A 24,933-nucleotide genomic window follows, 5' to 3' on the forward strand; every position below is an offset into this window, starting at 1 on the left:
TCGCGTTGTGGCTCAACCTCAAATTAATTTACAGCTTTTGATACTATTTTTTTCTGAAACGATCCCATTGTGCGACGCGGGTCGTGTAACTGATCTAGATACTCTGTAGAAAAGGATTGTGAATGTGTCGCACGCGGTGAAGGCAAATCTGGAGGAATCAAAAAATTACGAATGACTTTCTCCGCCAGAATCTTCGCCGTAATCCAATTTCCTCCTCACAAACGTCGTAGACTAGCTGGAAGGACTGGGTGCTTGGAGTTTGCACCCTGAGTGAAGAAACCTACTGTTAGGGAAGGCATTATATTCGAAACTTTGACTTCCGGGGTCTCCCGGTTCACGTGATATGGGTTAATCATCCAGTCATTGTCCGTGGCTTCCCGACCTTCCGATGGTTGATTCGAGGAGAAGTCGAAGGAGCCATCGGATCAACGCTGAACACACATTTGGCATACCCGCGGCTTGAGTTGAACTGCAGCAGTCGGGATTTGAGTCCACGACGAGGAAGAGATCTAGGGCCGTCCGCCGACTGAGACGGTCTGCACACACCCGTACCCGAGAAAAGGACGTGTGGAAAATAGAAAGAGACAGACACAGGATTAGGGAAATTCGCTCCGGATGAACGTGTTTGTTTGGAGGGCGTGTTGATTTTCCACTCTGAACGGGGATGATTTAGTTAAAGTTCGTGATAATATTTGATTTGGACTATGGAGCCTCACCATGGAAATGTGAAGATTTGATAACCACGTGTCTATTAGAAGTTATTTATTTTGCATGAAGACTTTCCAATTTATTCAAAAATACCTGCAGTGACTCAAATTAATATTCGTATAGCGCTCTGATATCACAAAATGTTGTTTGAACTGTCAAATGATATAAGAACTCTAATTTGTTCGTAGAATAACAAAGTATCAGTAAATATTGTTATAACTGAGTTCAAGTTGATAACTTTTTTTTTTTGAATATTGTGGTCATAAATCGCGATGTTCACTGCACGAATATGATTTTGAGTCTTTGTATCTATAATTTCATTTGAGATTGATCCCTATTTGCCAAAATTGTCTCCACCGTTCCATGAGCGGGCCATTCCATAAACCAGATTTAAAATTTATGACACCATAAAGCCATCGTTCCTTCCTAAAGCAATAAATTAAACGTTCCATTCATTCTCGGTCTGTTGAAAAGCAAAAAAAAAGCCACTTACTCTGCATTGGTCTCCGGTGTGGGCAAATCTCCTATCGTGGTCAGCGTCAGAGTCGACCAGTAAAGGCTGCCGAGGTACTTCCTGGTGAGCGTTGCGTAGTCTCCCGGCCGGTACGGATAGACCCAGTCTCCCTGTGAAGTAGAGTATGAATTCAAGAGAAAAAAATGGAAACGCCAAATGAAATCATTCAACTAGGGTTGATGTACCAATAGCCGATTAGCTAAGATCGAACATTTGTATCCTTTATTGAGTTCAATAGATTCTCTTAGTAGTGCTACAATAGGTACTATAAAACAACTTCACGTACATACATTGAACACGTGTTGATTTGTAACACATGCCGTGGGTAAAGCGGCTTATTAGCACATGCAGTGATTGGAGAAAGCGATGATAGCGCCATCACCGACATACCAAGGAGTGATGACTATGATTCATGTGCTCCACTCTATTGGATCTGAGTGCGCTCGGGCTGAGGTTCGTAGGCATTGGCGTGCCCAATGCCGAATAAGGGGATGCATGATGTTTGCATATTAACATAGAACTTTATCCTAAATATTGTGAGAGTGGACGTACAAATTGCGCCGCCTGAAAGAAACATAGTCACCAAATGGAGCAGCTGCATCCACGCTACGTCTGAACCAAACGATTATAAAAATCGTTAGACATCAGTATTTGGTCTATACTTTCATAATCAGAAAGTTTGAAAATATTCTATGGGGGAAATTTTTTCCATTCATTTTGTATGGATATGTATAAATGCGCCAAAAAACGTGTTTTTCATAGGTTTCTTTTTTTATTTATTTATTTATTTATTTATTTCGTCAAGCATAGGTAGACTACATACAATAATTACAATACTTTCTTACATGCTATGGATTACTTCTATTGTTCTTTAGTTGTGTTTTAAGCTGCTCTTTGGACATAGTAATGCCAATGAATTCGCAATGTACATTATACTGACGCATCATACGGTTTATTGGTCCGTTTTGAGCATAATGCGTTCTGCATGATTTTTCTGAAAATAATTTTCTTGTTCTTAAATGCCGAGAGGGTGTGTAGAAGTTTAGTTGAGAAAGAAGTGCAGCGGAGTCTACACGGTTCGAAATAATGTTGTTTATAAAGAGAATCATTGCGAATTCCCGGCGTTGCTTAAGTGTTTCCAAGTTGATGAGCATGCAGCGTGCTTCATACGATGGAAGTGGCAGCACAGTCCAATTCAATTTCCGAAGGGCGTATAAAAGGAATTGCTTCTGTACTGATTCTATGCGTTCTTCGTGTACGACATGATACGGGTTCCATACTAGGTGACAGTATTCCAGAATTGGTCTTACATATGTAGTATACAATAGTTTAATAGTATATGGGTCTTGAAAATTGTTGCTGAACCTCTAAATGAAGCCAAGCATGCTGTTTGCTTTGTTTATTATGGAATTATAATGTTCTACAAAAGTGAGTTTAGAGTCTAGGATTACGCCCAAATCCCTTACAATTTTACACTTCTGCACTACTTGATTTCCTAAAAATACTTCAATTGGTGGTGTTACATATTTTCGACTAAATGCTATTGAATTACATTTTTTGATATTGAGCTGAAGTAAACTTTTCAGTATGGGAGATAGTTTTCCCGATGGAATATTTTTAAACCTAACGATTATGAAAATATAACCTAAATTCTAAGTTCTAGTGATAAAGCATCCGATGTACATTCATCTTTTATAATCTGCTGGTTCAGACATAGCGTGCATCGTTTATAAGAAAAGCATAAGTTCTAGGAGAAGCTTATCGTATACCGAAAAGGCTTCGTGTCGCGAGCCGAAATGTGTAGAGATAACAATGGAAACATCTTGACGGACGTGAGGTGATCGAAAGGTGGAAGCAGCACTAAGACAAACACCTGAACGACACAGAGGATCATGACAGCGGAGGAAATTACTACTCCAATACAGCGGTTGGAGGAAACAAACCTGCTTCCTGGAGTTTAGCTAAAAATGTTGTAAATTTTAGTTTATTTCATGCACATATTTGGAGCATCAAAATAAACTGAAATGCAGAGTTGCTCGCTGTCACTATCAACACCTAAAATTTGCTGATTTGTACAGGCTGACTACGATACAATTCGAAACATTCTATATCACATCAACATCTTTCCGTATACGCCATCACCAGTGCATTGATGGCGATAGACTATGGATATCTCTGATGGGTATGTATTTTTCCAAGAAAATCATATCTAATTTCCTCAGCATTGGATCGACCAAACTTTTAAAACAAGATGTTATTAGAATCGTAATCTTATATTCATTGAAGAGCACTCACGAAATTTTGGCGAAAAAATCTGAAAAATATTCAAAATCAATGGAACAGTCGGTCAAGTCATCGGGCAAGAATTTGGGTTCAAGTTTAAAAAAAAAACGGCATCAAACATTGAAACACAACGTGCCAGTGCACGCCTGTGTCAGGGTTCGCCAAACCACCTACCTGAAATCCTTCCGCTTCGGAGAGCAGAAAGTAGAAGCACCCGAACCAGTGCGCCAGGATGAGCAGTATGTGAATCAAATTTACGACCCGCCACAGATTGGGCCAAACCGTACGGCTCTCGACGATGTAGTAATACTTTATTGCACGATAAACCTGCAACGAAAACCGGCGGAGAGGTGTAAGGTTTTAAGGCTCGTTTCGCTTATTAAACGGATGGTTCGGCAGGCAACCAACCTTGAAAAACCGAGGAAATCGTAGCAGAGGTTGTGTACCGAGACGAATTTGTAAGATATCTAAAGGTACTAAAGTTGCTAGGTCTAGTAAAAATTCACTCGAGTGAAGGTAGTGGCCCGCCAGCTTCCTTGAATCGTAGACCTGTGGAAAGGGGAAGAGAATTTGATGTCATGAGATTTAAATGAAAACCATTATTATTCGTTTAAGACCCACCATCAATCCTTGCTCCAGATAACCAGTCCGCAGCTGGACAACTACATCTAGTATAAAAACCACATCGGTTAAACAATCACAGCTCAGCCAAAACTTTGAAGCGTTCGTCTGCAGCTCCGGAAAGCTCTGCCGCACAATCAGCGTCCACAGGTTGTACAGGATGCCGATGGTGACCACCATTAGCCAGTAGAAGTAGAAGTTTTCATCTGGGTTGACGACCGTTTTGGGGATTTTCAGACGCCGCCTGCGGCGTGCGGTTTTGTCAGCATCTGTCGCACCCTCCGAACCGGTGTCTTCGACTGTTTCCTGCGAAGATATATTAAGAATTAGAATAATAGGGCTTTGCCCTAGTTACTCCGAGCGCCATTGTTCCGAAGTCCACCACTCCGAATGAGCCCTAACCGCAAATAATTTAGATGATCTTATTATCGTCTTGGTTGACAACCAATATCACAATACTAAATTATGTTATCACTGCATCCAGGTGCATAACTCAATGTTTGAAATAGGTATGTATTATTTTAACATTCTGGCCAGAGGTCGTTCGCTGTAGAGTAGAGTTCGGCTTATTTTTCAAAAGTTCCTATAACCAAAACTTCGTGTGCTCTCCTGAATTCAAATCACATTACAAGAGAAGCTTCAAAATTTGAGCCAAAAATATTAACATTTGGAGGTGGCGCAAGCGGCTTCGAAGGTGAATTTTCAAGTTATAATAAATGACCTTCAGTGAAGGAAACATAACTTTGTTGGTTTTCAACCAATTTTAAAACTTTTAGCATCATTCCCTTCAACATTGAATTTATCAAACATTGTAGAACACCAAATTTGTCTAAAATCAAAACTAATTTCTTCCACATTTTACCTAGAATGTTATCTTTGTTTGACCATAACTTCATAAATACTCAATCGGTTCCAAATATTTTTACATGTTTTTTAAGCAAATTTAGTTGTTCTCAAATTGTCTACTCCGGGGATTTCCACTAAGAACTGCTCTGATTATTTTCCAAATTTCCTCAGAAGATTTCTGATAGCTCTTCCTACGGAGATTTATCCTTGGGATTTCGTTCAGAAATTCCACCGGAGATTTTCTCAAGATTTTTTCAGATTGTTTATCCAGAGATTACCTCCAGCATTTTGGATCTGAATCAGGAATTTCTCAGAATATGTCCTTCAGGAATTCCTTCGAAAATTACTCAACGAATTTCACTGGGATTCTTCTGGACATTTCAAGAATTCCTCCGGCGATATCCCCTCCGGAAATTCCTCAAGAAGTCCTCTTCAGAAATTCTTCCCAAAAATTTTCTCTGGAGATTTCTTCCAGAAGTTATTACCGAGATTTGCTCCAAAAATTCATCCGAGGATTTGCTTCAGGAACTTTAACCATTTGCTCCAGGTATTCTTCCGGGGAGTCCGTTTAGAATTTCCTTTGGCTATTTCATCCAGGAATTTTCTTCGAGTATTTCCTCGGGGAATTCCTCCGGAGATTTTTTCGAAAGATTTCTCCGGGGATTCCCTCCAGGATTATCTCAAGGGATTTCCTACAGCAGTTCTTCTGGAGATTTCGTCCAACATATTTCCGTAGAATTCCTCCAGTTATTCCTCCAAGAATTTCTTCCAGGAATTAATCCGGGCATTTCCTTTAGGGATTTCTACGGGGATTTTGTCCTTAAACTTCTGCGGGGATTTCTTACAGCATTTCCTCTGGGAATCCCTCTAGCAATTGCTCTAGAAATTCATCCGATATTTCCTCCGAGGAATTCCCCCATGAATTGCTGAGACAATTTTCTCTAGAAACCCGGGGGCAGAAGATTTCCTTCAAGAAACTCTTCGGAAATGCACCGGAGTTCCACTACGAATTCCTCTGAAGCTACATCGAAAAATCCCCTACATTCCCTCCGAGATTTTCTCCACAGTTCATTCAGGAAATGTCTCAAGAGTTTCTCCGGGATTTCTTCTAAACTTCCTCCAGAGTTCCTCGTGAAATTCTTCCTAGGTGAAGTTGTTTATGTCCTTTCATAAATTCTTCCGCATTTTCTCAATTAATTGCTGTGGGTTGCAATCAGCCATTTCTCTGAACTTCCTGTGGATTTCTACTGGAAATTCTTCCAAAGTTGTTTCAGAAAATCCTTTGGAGTATCTCTAGCGATTCCTCTGGATTTCATCCAGTAATTCGTGGAAAGTTCTTCCGTAGCTTCATCGGTAATTTTTTTAGATTTCCTCCTTAGTTTCTCCAGGAATTTCTTCGGAGTTCGTCAAGAAATTATCTCGGAGTTTCTCGAGAAACGGCTCCGGAGTTCCTCCAGAAACACATCCGTAGTTACTCTAGGAACGCCTCCAGAATTCTTTTAGAGTTCCTCCCAGAATTTCTTCGTAGCTTCACCAGCAATTCCTTGAGTTGCTCCTAATATTGCTCCGGAGTTTTTTCGGTAATCCTTCTGGATTACAACCAGCGTATCCTCCAGAGCTCCACATGGAATTACCTTGGATTTCCTTCATAGCTCCTTTTGGAGTTATCCCGTAGTTCTTTCAGAAATTCTTCCAGGATTTTTATCGGGATTTCCCTCATGAATTCCTCAGCAATTCCTCCAGTTATTCCTCCGGAGTTCCTGCAGCAATTTCTTCGGAGCTCCACCAGCGATTCATCCGCAATTCCTCCAAGAAATATTCAAGAGTTTCTCCAGGAATACCTTCAAAGTTGCTTCGGGCATTCCTTCAGGATTTCCTACAGACTTCCTCCTGGAAATCCTTCAGAGTTCCACCGGGAATTCGTCCAGAGTAACTTCGTTACTCCGGGTTTCCGAGTTGCTCCAGAAAATCTTACGGAATTTCTCCAGGAATTCTTTCGGAGTTTCTCATGGAATTCCGTCGTATTTTCGCTAGAAATTTCTCCAAGAGTTCCTTCATGGATCCAAAAATACTTTCGGAGTTTCTGCAGAAAATCCTCGGATTTCTTCCAGGAATTCCTTTGGAGATCCTCCACAAATTTATTCAAGTTTTCCTCCTTTAAAAGTTTCTCTAGAAAATGATCCGCAGTTCCTCCAGCAAATCTTTCGGTGCTCCTCCAGGAATTCTGTCGGAGGTTCTCCAAGAATTTCTTCAGAGTTCCTCTTGGAATTTTTGTCAGAGTTCCTCTAGCAATTCCTTCAGATTCCCTCCGAAAATTCCTTTGGAGTTTCACCGGAAATTCCTCCGAATTTCCGCCAAAGTTCGAAGTTTCTCCAAAGTTCTCCAGTTTCTGCAGGTATTCCTCGTCTATGCTTCGGAGTTCTACTAGGAATTCTTCTCCGGGAATTCCCCTAGATTTTCTCCGAGAAATACTTCAGAATTCCTCCGCGAATTTCTCAAGAGTCCCACGGAGTTCTTCCTGGAATCCCTCCGGATTTCCTGCAGAAATTCCTTTCTTTCAAAAATTCCTCCGGAGTTCCCCGGAATTTCAACCGCTCCAAAGTTCTTCCATAAACTCTTACGGAGATCCTCATGGATTTGATCTACCACGGAGATCCTCGGGATTTGATCCAGCAATTTAACGGTAGTTCCTTTGAAACTCTGCTGGAAATTTCTTCAGGTTTCCTCCATAGTTTCTCCAAGAATTTCACCGAAGTTTCTTAAGCAACTACCTTTCAGTCCCTACAGGAACGCCTCCGGAGTTTCTCTACCGATTCCTTCGGAGTTCCTCTAGGATGTTTTTCAGATATCTTCCAGGAATTACTTCAGCCTTCTTTCGGAGCCCCACCGGTAATTCAGATTTTCTTCACGGTTCCTCCAGCAATCCCTCGTGAGTTCATCCGGTAATTCCTTTGGAGTTCCTCTAGGAAGTCCTTTGGAGTTCCGGGTGTACTTCGGGGATTCCCCTGGAGTTTTTCTGAGAATTCCTTCAGACTTCCTCCGGGAAACACTCCAGAGTCAGCTCCTTAGATTGTTCCTTGTTTGTTTGGCGTTTTGGATGAGGTTTCGTAATTCGCTTCTTAGGTGGTTGAATATTCGTCAGATCTTGAGAAGGATCAGTTGATGTTTTGGCGTACAACATTTGTCGCTCCAAGATGGTCATGTCTGTATTATTAGTAACCGCATCGCGATAGGACTCCAATTGCAAACTATCTAACGGTTAGTAATGTGGTAAATACTTTGTTAACGTATCTTTCAAGATTCTTTCATCCTGTTTTGACGTTTGCACCATTAGATTTTTTTTATATTTGAGTCGTCACTCATGCAATTCATCAGCCATAACATCAAGCATAGGCTGCAATAATTTTCGCAAAAAATGTTAAAAATCCCTCTGACGTAACAACATTATATTGTTCTGACAGATAAATAGCCGGCTTTATATATAAATCTTTTTCCTACATAAAAATCCACAGGTTTTTCTACATAAAATTGTCTAGGTTATGGGGATTTTTTTTATTTCCGTACAAAGTGGGCCGAAGGGACTCAGATTTTCATGAAACTTTTTCCACAGGCAGGGCTCATCAATATATGAATAAAAAAAAATTGAGAAAAATTCGGGGTCGCTTATTTTCCCGGAAAACTCAGTTGGTTTTTTTTTTGTTTTCCTCTGACACTACTTACTTTGAAAAATCATAACTCAAGAACGAAGCATCGTAGAAACAAAGTTTTTTTTATGAAAATGAAAGCAATTTTCTCAGGAATAAAAAAAATATTAACTGGAGAAAGTTTTTCACAAAATTTTCCACCGTTGAGAAAATTCGTAAAGAAAAGCCGGAAAAAGTATGCTCCAACTCGTGGAAAATTTTCAAAAAAATATTTTTGAGAAGGTAATTTCATAAGCTTTAACCGCTGAAATATTTGAAATGTACTTTTTTTCGTTTTTGAGATATGGCCAATTTTGTAAAAAATGTGCAAATGTGCCATTTTGAGCCTTTTCTTTGAAAAATCATAACTCAAGAAAGAAGCATCGTGGAAACAAAGTTTTTTTTATGAAAATGAAAGCAAATTTTCTCAGGAATAAAAAAAAATATTAACAGGAAACAGTTTTCCACAAAATTTTCCACCGTTGAGAAAATTCGTAAGGAAAAGCCGGAAAAATTATGTTGATGGAGAACTTTCAAAAATATATTTTTGAGAAGGTTATTTCATAAGCTTTAATCATTGAAATTTTTGAATTGTACTTTTTTTTACTTTTATTTTTATTTACTTTTTTTTAGTTAACCGTTTGAACTATAAGAAAAAAATATACACTATTTTTTTTTAATTTATTTCCATTACAAATTTAAAAATAGAAGTTAAATTTTAAATTGCACAAAAACCCCATTTTTGATATTTTTTAAATGTTCACCATATAATTTTGATAGTAAACAGATGTTGAGGACAAAATTTCATGATGGAGAAAGTTTTAATAAAAAAAATTTCTATTACGGAGAAACAAATTAGTAATTCCAACCAATTTTCGGTTGTTTTCAAACTAAATTTTAAGTTGAATTTTGCCTAAACAAATGATTAGTTTGAATTTAACACTTCGGTTGTTTGAACCAAATTACGATTCAATGTTAATTTCAAAACAACAAGAGATTTAAAAACAACAAAAACTAGTTCCAAACAACCAAAAATTTGGTTGTTTGTTTGACAGCTGCAAAATCAACCAATTATTTAGGTTGTTTCAAACCAGCTGAAGAGTATTGAAATAAACAAAATTCATTCTGAAATAAACTGATGTGTTGTTTACAACAAACGAGCGTTTGGTACTTTATCTATTTTTTCTTATTGTTTTTTCTTCTTTTTTTATAACAAAACTCCATTGAGGTGTTTGTAAAACACATACCGTTTTGTCTCAAATTCCGAACAGACTCATATTCCGAACACTCTTTTTTTGTATGGTGGTGAGGTTGAAATGTTTCGCTGAAATATATCATTAAATTACCAGGAGATGCCAGTCAATTACAATTCAATTTAACGCCATCCATATCCGTCCAACGTCCAAAAAATAGGACAGAAGCCCCGAACGCCCAGCGTCCTATAAATAGGACAGTACTTGTATTGCAAATATCTTGAAAATAAAGAGGTTTAGAAGAAAACTGTCTTCTGCAAAGTTGATCACAGGACTGCTGACTTCCACTTATAACTATTTTAATTCAGAATTAACTCACCAGGTGGCGCACAGACGCCAACAAATGTCGCATATATAAGCAACATGTGAAACAACTTTCCAGCGTTCAAATAATTGCTTCGTTTATATCTCAGTCCAGCAATGAGATACAAAATTGGTTTCTTCGACAAAGTTGAACAACTAAATTATATCTATTCGCATAGAACCTTATAAATTCGGAAAACACTCCCAAGATGGCGCTAGTAAACCAAAGCTTTATTTGCTTATATCTTAGTCCAGCTATGAGATACAAAAATGGTGTCTTCGACAAAGTTGAACAACTAAATAATACCTATTCGCATAGAACCTTTTTAGTTTGGCATACACTCAAAAGATGACGCCAGCGGTCGAACATTTTGATTGTTAATATCTCAGTTCAGTGATGAGATACAACATTGGTGTCTTCGACAAATGTGTTCAACTAAATGAGATCTATTCGCCCGAAAACTTATTAGTTCGGAAAACATTCACTAGATGGCGCAAGTGGGCAAATATTGTATTTGCCTGCTTCTCAGTTCTGTTATGAGGTACAAAATTGGTGTCTTCGACAATGTTGAACAACTAAATGATTCTTAGTCACATAAAACCTTATAACATTCACAAGATGGCACTAGTGGGCAAAGATTTGATTTGCTAATATCTCAGTCAAGTGATTAGATACAAAGTTTGTGTCTTGGACAATGTTGAACAACTAAGTGAATCCTATTCGCCTAAAATCATATTAGTTCGGAAAACACTCACAGGGTGGCGCTAGCGGTCATTTTTTTTGTATCAGTCCAGCGATGAGATTCGAAATTGGTGTCTTCGGCTAAAGTGTTCAACTTAATGGGATCTATTCGCCCAGAAACACAGTAGTTGGGAAAACTCTCCAGAGGTGGCGCTAGTAGACAAACATATTATTTGCTTATATCTCAATCCAGTGATGGGATACAAAGTTTGTGTTTATGACAAACTTGAATAACTAAATGAGTCCTATTCGCCTGGAAACTTATTACTTCGGAAATCACCTAAATGGCACTTTTGGGCACACATTTTATTCGCTTGTATATCAGTCCACTGATTAAATCCGAAGAAAGCTATTCGCCTAAAACCTTCTTAGTTCGGAAGTCATTCCCATGATGGCGCTAGTCGGCAAATATTTTATTCGCCTATATTGAAGTCCAGTGATGAAAAATTTGGTATCTTCGAAAACGATGATCAACTAAAGGAGATTGTTTTCTGCCTAGATCAAAACAATGGATACTTACTATCGCTTCGAGCAACAATCGCTAATTTCGGATGCAATGCTCCTTACATTTTCAAATAAACTTTGACGCCATTTAGATCTTTTGTTGGGATTGAAGAACGAAAAAACCGACAAATTGACTTATCCATCCATGAACTGAACTCCAAGGGTGAAGGGTGGCTGTTAGAGTGTCCATTTCCCGGCCATTTTGCTCGTCCCGGGATTCGGGACAAACATCTATGCTTGTCCCGGGAAATCCTGGGATCCCGGGATTTATCAATTTTTCAATAAATCTAGCATTTTGGTTGAATGGTTTGGTTTGGTTGGTTGAAAATGTAAGTTCAAATTTAAAAAAAAACTATGTTTTTTCAATGAAATAAACAGATAATGTAAAATAATATGTTAATAATAGAAAATCACATTTCAGATATTCTGGTGAAGAAACCTCACAAAAATCAAAACCTAGTTTGACTAATTATGGGTTTGTTATGGATTTTTTTTTCAAATTCTCTATAACACTTATAAATGGAAGTATGATAACCTAAGTCCTAATATAAAAGCCATTTGCTTCAAACATTTGAAAAGCAATAAAAACCTTAAGAACAAAAGAAACGATCAAAGATCATGCTAAAAGTTAATTACTAAAAATTAATGGCTGAAGTTTACAGCCGTGAATCACAAGTCAGTGGTACCTACATTTTGTCAAAATTGAGTTGATATCAGTTTTCATTATATCTTCTAATGATCTTTCTGCTGCACTAACGAGAAATCACTTTTCGTTCAGTAAAATTAGGAAAGAACACCAAGTCGAATTGTCCCATAATGAAAAGTTAACGCATGTCAGTTCCACAGCAGATTTTCGCATCGTGTAACACCAAAAATGAATCGTTATTTGGTCATCTTTTTTTTTTCTTGGAAAGGTAACGGGGTGAAAAGAAAATTATGAAAGTTTCATTGAAATCGAAACATGTTCCAATCTCCTGGAATTTTTTTAATATTTGCATGGAAAACGGGATTGAAAACTTCTCAGTCCATTTTCTCAATGCCTACTTTTTACAGATGGTACCGATTTGCGATTTGCGACAGTTTAGGTAATAGAATTATTAGTAGTAGAACGCTAATGGCGTAGTTGTCACAAAACTGATTTCAATTTTTATTACCTTAAATTATGGTTTTTCATTGTTTGTTCTATACCATGATGTTGTTTTGGTTCTTGAAATTATTCTGACACTTTGAGGCTCGGTACTCACGCTGTCAGTTCGTGGAAAACTAGATGTTGGTAACACGAACAGCAGCGACATTAGCATTCTTAGGTTAATGCTTCTACTGTTTAGGTGTACTTTCAAATTTGTTATCTCAGCATAGGCTTAGGGGAAAAGCACCAATTTTCGACCCAGCTCTAATTTCCGACCCATCCATACAATTTTGGCCTACTTTGTATGAAAATCCGAAAATTGGCACAGAATTCTTGTAGGTCGAAAATTAGTGCTTTTCCCCTATAAAAATGGATAATGTTGAAAAGAAAAGCATTAAAACTTTATAACTAGACAAATAAAAATTTGTGTTTCTTACTTGGTAAATGGATCTTTTCATGAAACTAATTACTCGTCTATTCTCTTTTTCACTATGCTTTTATACTTAATCAAATAAGGTTGATAGTGAGGAATAATGACATTGTTTTTCATTGAAATTTAGTGGTTTTCATGAAATTCTACGTACATTTCGGGAATCCCGGGATTCCCGGGATATCAGAAATAAAATCCCGGGAAACGGGAAATCCCGATATTTGTCAAATCCCGGGATTTTTTGTCCCGGGATGTCCCGGGATGGACACTCTAGTGGCTGTCAAATGAGAGTAAAATTGAATAGCCGTCAACCTAAGTCCAGAACCAGTTTTATGGCTTAAAATCAAAAATCTTGGACCGCGTGGATTCGGCTCTATCGGTGGACAAGACCATATGCATCAGTGATGCAGTAACGTCACCGTTATAGACGAATAATGTTGGCTTCAAATGTTCACGTGTGTAAAGCATGTAATAGATAGAGACTGTCGTTGGACTGAAGGACTAACTTTTGATTAGCATTAACGAAATTCTGATATTGCCAAATATATATTTCGATCGCTATTAGATCCGAGCCACATTGTGTACTATTAACTTGACCCAGAAAAAATATTTTGATAGTTATGTTTTCATTATCAGCTGGCAAGTTTTATAGAATCTTTTTGAAGACGATTCTGAAACATCTGTAGGTTTTTTAATAATCCAAATATTTGACGTAAAATTTTATGTTGTTTTTGGTATAAATGGTGTAAGTGTGCTTAATTAAACATGTACATTAGACCTGTTCATTTTTTGAAAAATGTTCTCCAAATATCCGTGCCACATTAAATTTTGAACTTATTTATCGAAACAAGTTATCTGTCCAAAAATGAGCTAATTTGTTAAAGTTTTAGAGGTGTATCAAATCAATTTTGTGTTTTTTTGGACTTTTCCATCGAAATTCGTTCCGGAAACCCAAAAATATAATGAAATTCATTCGAATATACCACTAGCCTGTTGCTAATATAATGATCTATCACTTTGCTGAAGACACTAGGGTGTTTAGACCGCTTCTTCATTTTTCTTTTAACGTAATTAGTCAAAAAATCTCGAAAAAATGCAATATATTTTTCAGGTTTACCATATAAATTGCGATAAAAATCTTTTTATATTTTGTATCCAATTCAACTATCTATTTCATCCAAGTGTTACGAACATATCGTTCATACATCATTTTCATGTTGGAATTAATTTTCGCTGCGAAATAATTGAAAGTGTATCACTCTTTACCCTAAAATCGCATAGGGTTGCCAACACGAATGCACTCTACGAAAACCACAGTTACCCATGATTTAGACGTCATGTCCATCATCATCGGCTCAAAGTAGAGTTGATGGTAAGGTTTGGGCCTGAGTATCAGAAGATCCATGGTTCAAGTACAATAAACTTTTTTTTCGCATAATCAAAGGTAATCGTAGCTTTTCATCACTACATAATTAGTAAAGGAACATTACCACTGGTATTTTATTATTTTCAGTAACACATGTCGAACATACGAATTTATAATTCATTGAATCGGGTGCGTGAAATTCCCTCCCCTAAAGGTGATGATCTCAAAATCTAGATTCAATTTGGAATGGAGTAGAAAATTTGGTTGAACCCATGATTCTAGCTGATCCACGGCAGCATATCAGTAACCGAATGCTGTTGCAGGAGATGGTGGACAGACTACCAACTAACATGAAACTACATTTTGATTTTGGAGAATTTAATGGTTGCGTGAAAAACCTGGCGACGATAACATGTGACGTTCCTCTTCACATGGATCAAGCGCAGTTGAGTTCCAGCAGGTTGGGGAAGCCAAAAAAGGAGAAAATGTCCAAAGAGAAGCTGTTCGTGCATCAACAAACGCCACCGACCTCTGTATAAAAACACATCAGCTCTACAAGCCAAAAGAAACCAGCCAAAGTAGTTCTAAAGCCTGTACGTACCGCAGCATACAGCTTAATTTGGATGAACGCTGGAAAGTGATTAAGCAAAAATGACTTTGCCGAATCTGTTTGATCCCTCATCGCACTTGGTCATGTCGCTCCAAACAGGAATGTGGATTTAAAGATTTCCGAATGCGTCATCATCCTTTGCTGTTCTGAGCCCCATCGCTCCTCAGTCGCCTTCTTCGGCCGTCAGAAATGTGTTTAGTTCTGCGGACCTTTGAGGGGAGTGAAGCAGCATCGTACTGCCCAAGGAACACACATGTTATAATTGATGCAGATTAACTCTTATAAGACTTTATTTAGTCATATATCAGCTGATATGCCTCAATTATAACATGTGTGTTACTCGGGTGAAAACCTAAATATATCTAATAGTTATAAACTATAAACCATCGCAATAAAGACCAATGGCCAATTACGCCCACATATTGTTCTAATCTTCTTAACAACCTTTACATTCGACATGTGTTACTCAAAATACCAATGGTAATGTTCCTTCACTAATTAGTAATGATAAGCTACGATTACCTTTGATTATGCAAAAAAAAGTTTATTGTTTTTTAACCGTGGATCTTCAGATCCTCAGGCACAAACCTTACCATCAACTCTATTTTGAGCCGATGATGATGGACTGTATGGTTCAAAGACATGACGTCTAAATCATGGGTAACTGTGGTTTTCATAGAGTGCATTCGTGTTGGCAACCCTATGCGATTTTAGAATATAGAGAGATACAATTTCAATTATTTCGCAGTGAAAATTAATTCCTACATGAAAATGATGTATGCTTTTTTTCGAGATTTTTTGACTAATTACGTTGAAAGCATAATGAAGAAGCGGTCAAAATACCCTAGTGTCTTTGACAGTCATGTATTATTATCTTAGCAACAGGCTAGTGGTATATTCGAATACATTTCAATGATATTTTTGGGTTTCAGGAACGAATTTCGATGGAAAGGTCCAAAACAAACACAAAATTGATTTGATACACCTCTAAAACTATACCAAATTGGCTCAATTTTGGACAGATAACTTGTTTTGATAAATAATTTTGGAATTTGATGTGGCAATGGTACCTTAGAAAAAGTGCACAGGTCTAATGTACATGTATGGAAATGTAGAGTAAAGTGGGGCAAGAGTTTTTGTTTAAGATTTCTAGCTCAAATAAAATCAAAACTTAGAAATGTCATAGTGGTTCGAATGCTATTTAAGTAAGAGACTTTCACTCCAAATATCATAAAAATCGATTGAGATTTGGAAAAGTTATGGCTATTTATTGTCTTTCGACGTAAATATTGTAATATTTGGTCAAACTTTCGATGCATGGAACCAAATGAAGATAAAATATTTTTCAATATCATAAGGATGCTTTGACGTGTATTAGTTTTTCCATAAATAGTTGGAATCAATTTTTGACCCATAACGGGGCAAAAGTTCGAATCTGCGGGGCAAAAGTTTTTCAAGTTTCCTGAAATCTACATATTATCTTCAAATTTAGCGAAATTTGCCTGATCGTGCGAAAAATGTCACAAAAATTTTACATTTTCACTTAGTTCTGCGAAAAACTGCTATTTTTTGAGTGTATTACAATTAACCCTGTTTTGGGCATTTTTTGATGAAAATTTAGTGTGTACAACATACAAACAAACATAAGTTTATGGCTGGTATAAGGCTGGCATAAAAGTATTGATATTTTGTGTTTTAGCCAACGAACTTTTGCCCCACACTAGATTCGAACTTTTGCCCCACCGGTGGGGCAAAAGTTCGTTTAAGACAATCAATTTTGAAACTGTTATAACTAAAAATGGGTAAATATTTTGACACAAGTTTGTTCAGCAAAGTTATAGCCAATATGTTGAAGGTTCGCTGTATGGTATTTGTTTTGTTTCATCTGCTATTATTTTCCGGAAACTTTGATTAGACCACTAAGGTCGAACTTTTGCCCCACCTTACTCTATGTATGTCTGTATCTTACTTACGTGGTAGAGCAGGAAATTGAATTGAAGTCACTAAATGATTTAGTTCTGGCATGCATCTTTCGTCTCTGAAATTTTTATTCTTCATGTTGCAATTTCTTTATCAGGGTTCGTCCATTACGTTACGTCACGCAAAGTTTTGTCATATTTATCCTCCTCAATTTTCCTCTGTATCACACTTTTTGTATGGATTCCAATTTTTACATGGGTACCCAAGTAACGATCAAAGCTGAACAGCAAGAGTATTTGCTGAACATTGGCTGATTAATGGTGTACAAGGCTGAACAGTATGATAGCTGATCACTAATATGAATAATAGCTTATTAAGCGCTCTTATTCAGCAGTTCACTCATAGCTGAATATCAAGCTGAATAAACTATTTTTCATCTAAATTCTAAAGTTTTCCACTTTTGTTCAGCCAACCTGAATGAAATGGAATTAAGGAATTTAAATATATAATCAAATCATCTTCCATAATCTAATTTTTATACCGCCATAGGTCAAGAATAATATTCACACGAAAGTAGGGGTCGTACACGAAATTCATGTTTGTTGAAAACCAGTTTCATCGAATTTTTCGAGTAACAAACCTGCAAATCGCGAGGTAGACAATTATTGTGATAGAACCCAAGGTCAAGGTAAGTAGTAATAAATCGGTGGATCCCAGTTCAATTCTCAACTGTTCATAATTAATCATCTTTGTCTTTAAATTACACAATATATATCCACTATGTGTTTGGAATTGTATGCGGCATTGACAAACCCCAAAACCATGAACCTGTTAATATTTTTACACTTTTATGGTTTATTGTTGAATAAAGTATGAATAAGCGATCGTTAAGCTTACGAAGTTTGACATCCGCTCTAAAAATATAATTATAGTCATTCAAGGGAGCTTGGATAAGCGCATGCTAAACCTTTGTTCAGCCTTCTACAAAGCTTCAATTAAGCCTAAGGCTGAATAAAATCGCCAGAATTAGATGTTTAAAAGCTGAAGAAAAGAGTGTGAAGACTATGAACAGCTTTTGTTCAAACAAAGGCTGATTTAAATTAGTTGGAAAAGCGTTTAAGCAGCATACCTGGGTAGTCACGTTTCCTTGTAACCCCCTCCTTCCTCTTCTGTACGTTACGTATTTTATGAATTACCCCTCACCTGCAGTTTTTTTTTCAACTTGTTTACATTGTAATGGGTCAAAGAGAATGAAAATATATTTGATTAATCTCAAAAAAAAAAAAAAAAAAAATTATAGAACAGCTAGATATGGACGATACACTTTCAAGAATTTTGTTGGGTCCCCACCATAGGTGGAATCAGGTTTAATTTATGGGAATACGACTATGAATAACAATAACGGAGCGAAATTCCAATTGTGAGATATCTTTGGCGTTAACGGGTTAATCATCTTCCAATCTATTTTATACCTCGGGAGTAGTGATGATTCACTAGTTCGAGACCAGTAAAAGTAGCTCAAACAAATTTATTTGCGAAATTATTCATTTGAATACGATTTATTCGTGCTGTTCGTAATTTGAATCAAGGTGTTCGGAATATGAGATAGAATGAACACAGTGTTCAGCATTTGAATCAAAATGTTGTTCCATTTTTTTACGTAAAACCAATACTAAACAAATTTCAATAAATATTTTTATCGGTACACCCAACAGCTAACAGTAAGACATTGCGAAGAAACAAAACAAATCATAAATATCGACTAATTTGTGCCCACCAGGTGCATTTGAATTCACTGTTGGCCTTAAGTGTTAGGAATATGAGTCAAAACGGTATATTGTTATAAAAATTAACTTACAAATAAAGATACAATTAAAATTCGCATAATGCAGCTCCATACAAGAAAATACAGAATTTTGAACACTGCATATAATTCTCATTATGCCAAACGTTCTTATGCGAAACGTCTTTATGCGGAATGTCCCATCCCGCAAACTATATTATTTTGGTGTTGACTAAGCATTCTCTAGGGAATCTTTCAGGATAGTGACTTATTCGGAGTAATGGAGTTCGGAGTAGCGTCATAGAGTCAAATAATAGATTTGAGTGAATTTGAATGATGATACGTCCAAAATCGACCTCACCTGTGCCTCCGGTATCTGTCGGGTGGAAAACCGCTTCAAGAAGGAATCCTCTCGTTTTAGTGGTGGCTTTTTGACCGACATGGCTGACGAGATCTGCACCGTCGTCCGGAGCTTCATCCATCGCTGGTTCGACTTGGTCCTGTTGGATGGAAGTTTTTAAGGATGGAAAGAAAAAGTAGAAATTTGAAATAAGTATCTGAGCATTCAGCTAACATTAGTCTCTTGAACGATTGTAAAAGATTTTATTCACAACAACTATACGATATATTGGATATTGGGCTGAAGATTAAATTTTGAGTTTACTTATGCTTAATGTGCACAACTTTGCAGCCAATTATTTGTTAGTTAACAACGTCAAGGAGCTAGGACATCGGTTAGTTACGGAGAAGGCAAATGATTGAATATCAAGGAGGAGAGCTCGCAACAGCAAAATGAATAGACACATCTCGATCACTAGAGTTTGCTTTATTTCACGCACGAAAAAGTAAGAAGTCAAGAACACGCCACACTGTGATATAAGAACGACAACACAAACAATATGTAAAACCAGTTAGGAATGTGATAAAATTAATTGGAAGAGAACCATAAAACAAGTTGAAAGAAGAAAAATGTCGTTTCAGCTCCACCGGTTTCCACACAACCTAGAGAAAAAGGAAAACCACCAAAATTACGGACAACCATACACAGTAATTGTTTTTGAAATCACTATAATGAAATCCATTTTTCGCTCCTACTGAGCACACCATTTTACTTGCTTAATTCTATACCTAGAAGACTATAATGAATTCTAAACGACCTGGAAGGAAAAAAAATCGTCAACATCTAAAATCTAGATATCGCATAATTAATTTTCTATTCATTTTTAGAAAGGGCTTATTTTGGATGGACAGACAAACAAAATTTAACGGCACGACGCCCAATGGCTCAATAATGGCAGCACCGAAATGAATAAATTCGAATTCCAGCTCACGTAGCCTCTAATGGGCGAGCGTTTCGCTTGACCCGCTCCAATCAGAAATTGCTTACCCAGCTCGCACAGTGCACAATGGTTCCAATCGAATATTTAAGAAGCAAAATTTTCCTTTGCTATCATTGATTCTAGAAGTATCGTATTTCGAATGCCACTAAACTCTATAAGTAACTGTCTTCATAAAATTTCACTTGAATTGGCTTATAACTCCATCTTCGTCGATCTTGGGCAATACTTCTCAAGTTACCACGAACGCTTAGGGTCACCAAGTTGTCTTCCACTGCTTACAACCAGCGTATTCGTGATCTACCACGAAGCCGCCGACTCTACCTGGTTCCCTGCTAAATATCATTCTAACAAATCTTTCTTCTGACATTCGCACAAAGTGACCAGCCCACTGAAGTCTGCTGTCTTTTACACTCTTAATAATAGTCGCATCTTTACACACTTGGTACTATTCGTGATTCATGCGTCTACGCCTCACACCATTTTCTAGTCTCGCACCGAGTGTGCAAACTGAAACATAATCCGCGCTGTATGAAACATTGATTCTTCCAGTCGCTCTCTACTAGCACGGAGCACGGACGTTGAAAGAGGAAGACCGGAAATCTTTCAGAAGTTCTGCGGACAATACCCAGTGGAAAACAAAAAAAACATACATTTCCTAACGATTACTAGCTTTCTTAAACAAAAAAGTTTATTTAAAAATAATAACCGTAATACTACTCTACTACTCATACTTTCTCTATTCAACTTTTTTCTTGAGTTTTTGCAAAACTCAATCATGAAAAACTTCTTTGAAGACTCATACGTTTAAAATCAACGAGAACAGAAGAAAGAAACTTTTTTCTTGCTACATTGTCGATTCGAACAATTGTGCAACGGGAACCCATTCGAATAGGTTTCTATGTACAGGAAACGACCACGACTGGTTCCCCTACCGCTGGTCCTTGTACCCATTTCAAGAAAAGCCTTGCAGGGGCCTGGCAGAGGGTTTTCCGGAGGGACTAATTAGAAAAGTTGTGTTTTCAATTTCGAATCATGGCGAAGGGTGATTATGGTTTGTAGCGCTGATTGTTTTATTGTAATTTCTGTGCAGTTCATTCCTAGTGGAACGGTTACCATTCCCATTGTGTTTGGGGAAGGCAGACTGTCATATTCGAGTACGGAGAGATAAACAAGCGAGCAATTGTTCTACGGTGATACTGAATTACGATTCAATTTGGGCTGCTGGAAAGGTGGAAGCATTTTAATGTCAACATAAAAGAAATTAAATATCGGCTGATGTTTTTGGGGACATGTCCTATAGAATAATTTTAATTGATATTTACGCCCTTCTGCCATGGAGTCATTCTCTTGTACCAAGAGATGAGAGTTAATTCAAACAATAGACCGCAAATCATGAATGTAAAGCTCAAGGTCTATAGCTCTACATTCATAATCAGTGGTCTATGGTTTGTTGCTTGAATAAGATGATGTTCAAATATGAGGAAGAAAACTTTAATGTGAGTTGTACAAGTATTGATCTGCGTAGAATTCTACTAAAATGATTCCTTCACTTAATCCTTGCAGAACGCTATAACCAAGTCTTCAGTACCGCTTGTTCAAACGGCTTTACTCCGAGCTTCTCCATGTGCCTGTCCATCTGTCTGTCCACCCGAAAATAATGGCCTTCCACTTCTACGAAACAATAAACATCAGGAGCTCAACCAAGTTGGGGACGAGATAAAATAAAAAGAAACGACTCGAATCAACAAATTGGTCCATTTCGCGAGATGGCAATTTACCACGCCATTTTTTTTTTGTTTTTGGTTTGGGCCTTTGTCTCAACGAAAAATGATTTTCCTCTCCATTATCGAGGACAAAAATGGACGGGGCAATAATAGAGGTGGTGCACAGTGGGATGAAACTGAAAACGCCCGGTCAAAACGCTTTAGAGGTAAGTAAATCTAACCGAAATTGGTACCGTAATCCGGGGTAACATTGATCATTTTTTTGAATATTTCTTAAATATTTCGTTTGAAAATGCAAATGTTGCCAATTTTATATTTTTCAAACAAGTACTGTCACGCATAGCTCGTGACTGTACACTGTATTTTGTTTTTTGAAAGATTTAAGCATGTTCAAAAACATGTTTTTGCTACTTTTTAATTTTGCTAATATGGGGTAACATTGATCACTTATGTAAACAATGTTCGGTAATATTTAAAATGTCGTTACTTACTTAAATCGTGTCCCCTGAAGCCGAATATGATGCCCAAACGCTAAAAACTCATATACTTTTTGAGCTATATTAAAATTAAAAACACGTCGAACCACAGAATACACCTAAATGTAGGCGATTGCCTAAGGGAATTCTACATTCGTAGCAGTAATTCGTTAATGTATCCTAATTCAGCGTACTTATGAAAGTTTTGACAACGGAATCGTTATTGGCGAGGCCATTTTTAGTGAGAATCGCATTTTTCTTGTGCATATTTTTTTCAGAACTTATGTCAGACATCAATCTTCAGTAGTGTCAGCTAAATCATTGAAATCATCGTTTCGAAAAGTTGACAAATTTCCGCATTTTTTGCAAAAATCTAGACTTTCATTAGCTCATAAATATGAGAAAGCGAAGCACTATTCATGATTTGGAAATGTTTCATCAATAAATGCTGATACGAACTTTTAACGAGATGATGCAATTTTACCCCGCTGATCAATGATACCCCGGATTACGATACTATGTATACTATTAAATTCCACTAGAGTTTGTATCCTTTGAAAGATACGCGTTTTTCGACCTCAACTGTAAGTCCGTTTTCAGTTTCATGTACTAGACTCGAAGTCGAGTCTGGCACACGACATTGAAGATAGGATACAAACTCTAGTGGAATTAAATGGTATAGTACTGAATTCGGGTTTCACTAACTTACAGGTATTCCACTAAACAGCTAAAAGATTTATTATCCTTTTTGTAGAGGTAGTTAAGACCTTAGTTGTCTTTGAGACATGTTTTGAAACATTGTACTAAGTATTAATAAAAAAGAACAGGTTGAATTTATTCTTTTTTAATTGATTGATGATTGATTTGACTTTATTAACGAGATTTTTAGCCCTAGGCTAGTTCATCTCGGGACCAACGGCTTTACTTCCCTTCCGAAGGAAGTCGTCACTATAACTTTTTACGTCATAAGTGACTATGTCGGGGGATGGGATTCGATCCCAGGTCCTCGGCGTGAGAGGCGAGTGTTCTAACCACTACACCAGGTCCGTCCCCCAATATTCTTCTTTGGAGAAATATCTTATTTCATGCGATGGAACGGTTTATGGACAAAAGATCGAAAGACAAAACGTTGAAAGGACAAAAGGTCGAAAGACAAAAGGTCGAAAGACAAAAGGTCGAAAGACAAAAGGTCGAAAGGACAAAAAGTCGAAAATTATTAGTTTTGTGGAAAATTTTTCCTTCTTTGATAAAAGATTTTCGACCTTTTGTCCCTTCATTTTTGTCCTTCGACCTTTTGTCCTCTCGACCTTTTGTCTTTCGACCTTTTGTCCTTTCGACATTTTGTCATAGATTCGTCATTTATTGAACCATTTATATATACACAGTGCATTGATTTTGGTGAATGCAACAGTCGTTGCACAGGAGAAGCCTACAAGCAATCCTATCACCCGCTCGGAGAAAGGAACGAGGGATACAGCAGGAAAACAGGTAGATCCCAAAAAGCAGAGAAGCGACAATGAGTGCGTCAGCCAGCAGAACGGCAGTGACTGGCGCACCGTGAACGGTCAAAAGAAGAAGAAGAATACAGCACGTAAGGAGATAATGGCAATTGGGTAGCAGACAGAGCAGGGACGACGGCGATCCAAGTAATGGGCAGATTCCCTATTCAAGAAGTAGTCGAACGCTCATAGGATGGTTTCGTCATCGTTAAAATTAACGGATCACCCATATGAACCGAGGAGCTAGCGAAGAACACATCCACAGTGACCATCAAGCGATCCACTACTGCGTTGGCCAGAGAAGTTGTGCAGTATGGCAGAGGAGGAATAGAGAACGAAGGCTGAAGATGAAACATTTCGACAAGGATCTTTTCGTCGAAGCACTCCGAGCAGTAAGCGACGCTCCAAACATGGATGCAAGAGAGCTGACAGAAGCGTTGGCGAGAGCGTGTGACGCAACTATGCCGAGAAAATTGGAGCCAAGGAATCAACGGCGTCCTGCATACTGGTGGAACGACAGACTCAGCACCCTTCGCGCAGCCTGCTTGAGAGCCAGAAGACGCGTGCAGAGAGCTAGATCCAAAGCCAGCATGGATGAACGTAAAGTGACCTACCGACTGGCCAGAGCCGCGTTCAAACGGGAAATAGCGACGAGCAAAACAAACTGCTACAAGTAGTTGTGCCGGGAAGCTGACAGAAATCCCTGGGGCAACGCCTATCGAATAATGATGGCGAAGATCAAGGGCCCAGTTATCCCAGCTGAAATGTGTCCCGACAAACTGAAGGCGATAGTGAACGGTCTCTTTCCTACGCTCCAACCGCGTGGCCGCCCATACCTTACCCAGACATATTCAGGACAGCGTTGCAGAGGTGTCTAGCGGAAGGCTGCTTCCCAGACAGATGGAAGGTGCAGATGCTGCCAAAACCGGGAAAACCATCAGGAAATCCCTCTTCATATAGATCAATATATTGCAGCTTGCTGGATACTCTTGACGAACTTCTGAAGAAGGTCATCCTCGGCAGGCTAACGATCTACACGGTAGGCGAGAACGTATTGTCGAAAAGGCAGTTAAGATTCTGTAAAAAGTATTCGACGGTGGATGCTATGGCAGTTATCGCGTGCGCGGAGAAAGCATCCAAGCAGAAAAGGAGAGGTAATCGATACTGCACAGTGGTAACAATAGACATCAAGAACTCGA

General features: G+C 37.9%; 1 protein-coding gene across 2 annotated transcripts in view; it reads right to left on the minus strand.

Annotated features, from left to right (window-relative positions):
- LOC5563584 overlaps positions 1-24,933 on the minus strand; it is a 125,305-nt gene that overhangs the window by 59,236 nt on the left and 41,136 nt on the right. For both annotated transcript variants that reach the window (XM_021849290.1, XM_021849292.1), the window contains exons 2-6: positions 19,057-19,195; positions 4,127-4,432; positions 3,914-4,054; positions 3,680-3,832; positions 1,202-1,332 (exon numbers count right to left, since the gene is read on the minus strand). In XM_021849290.1, the coding sequence (XP_021704982.1) occupies positions 1,202-1,332; positions 3,680-3,832; positions 3,914-4,054; positions 4,127-4,432; positions 19,057-19,173 (848 nt within the window). In that variant the 5' untranslated portion in view covers positions 19,174-19,195. The remainder of the gene's footprint in view (positions 1-1,201; positions 1,333-3,679; positions 3,833-3,913; positions 4,055-4,126; positions 4,433-19,056; positions 19,196-24,933) is intronic.

The sequence above is a fragment of the Aedes aegypti genome, chromosome 3, assembly GCF_002204515.2.
Source record: "Aedes aegypti strain LVP_AGWG chromosome 3, AaegL5.0 Primary Assembly, whole genome shotgun sequence".
Taxonomy (NCBI): domain Eukaryota; kingdom Metazoa; phylum Arthropoda; class Insecta; order Diptera; family Culicidae; genus Aedes; species Aedes aegypti.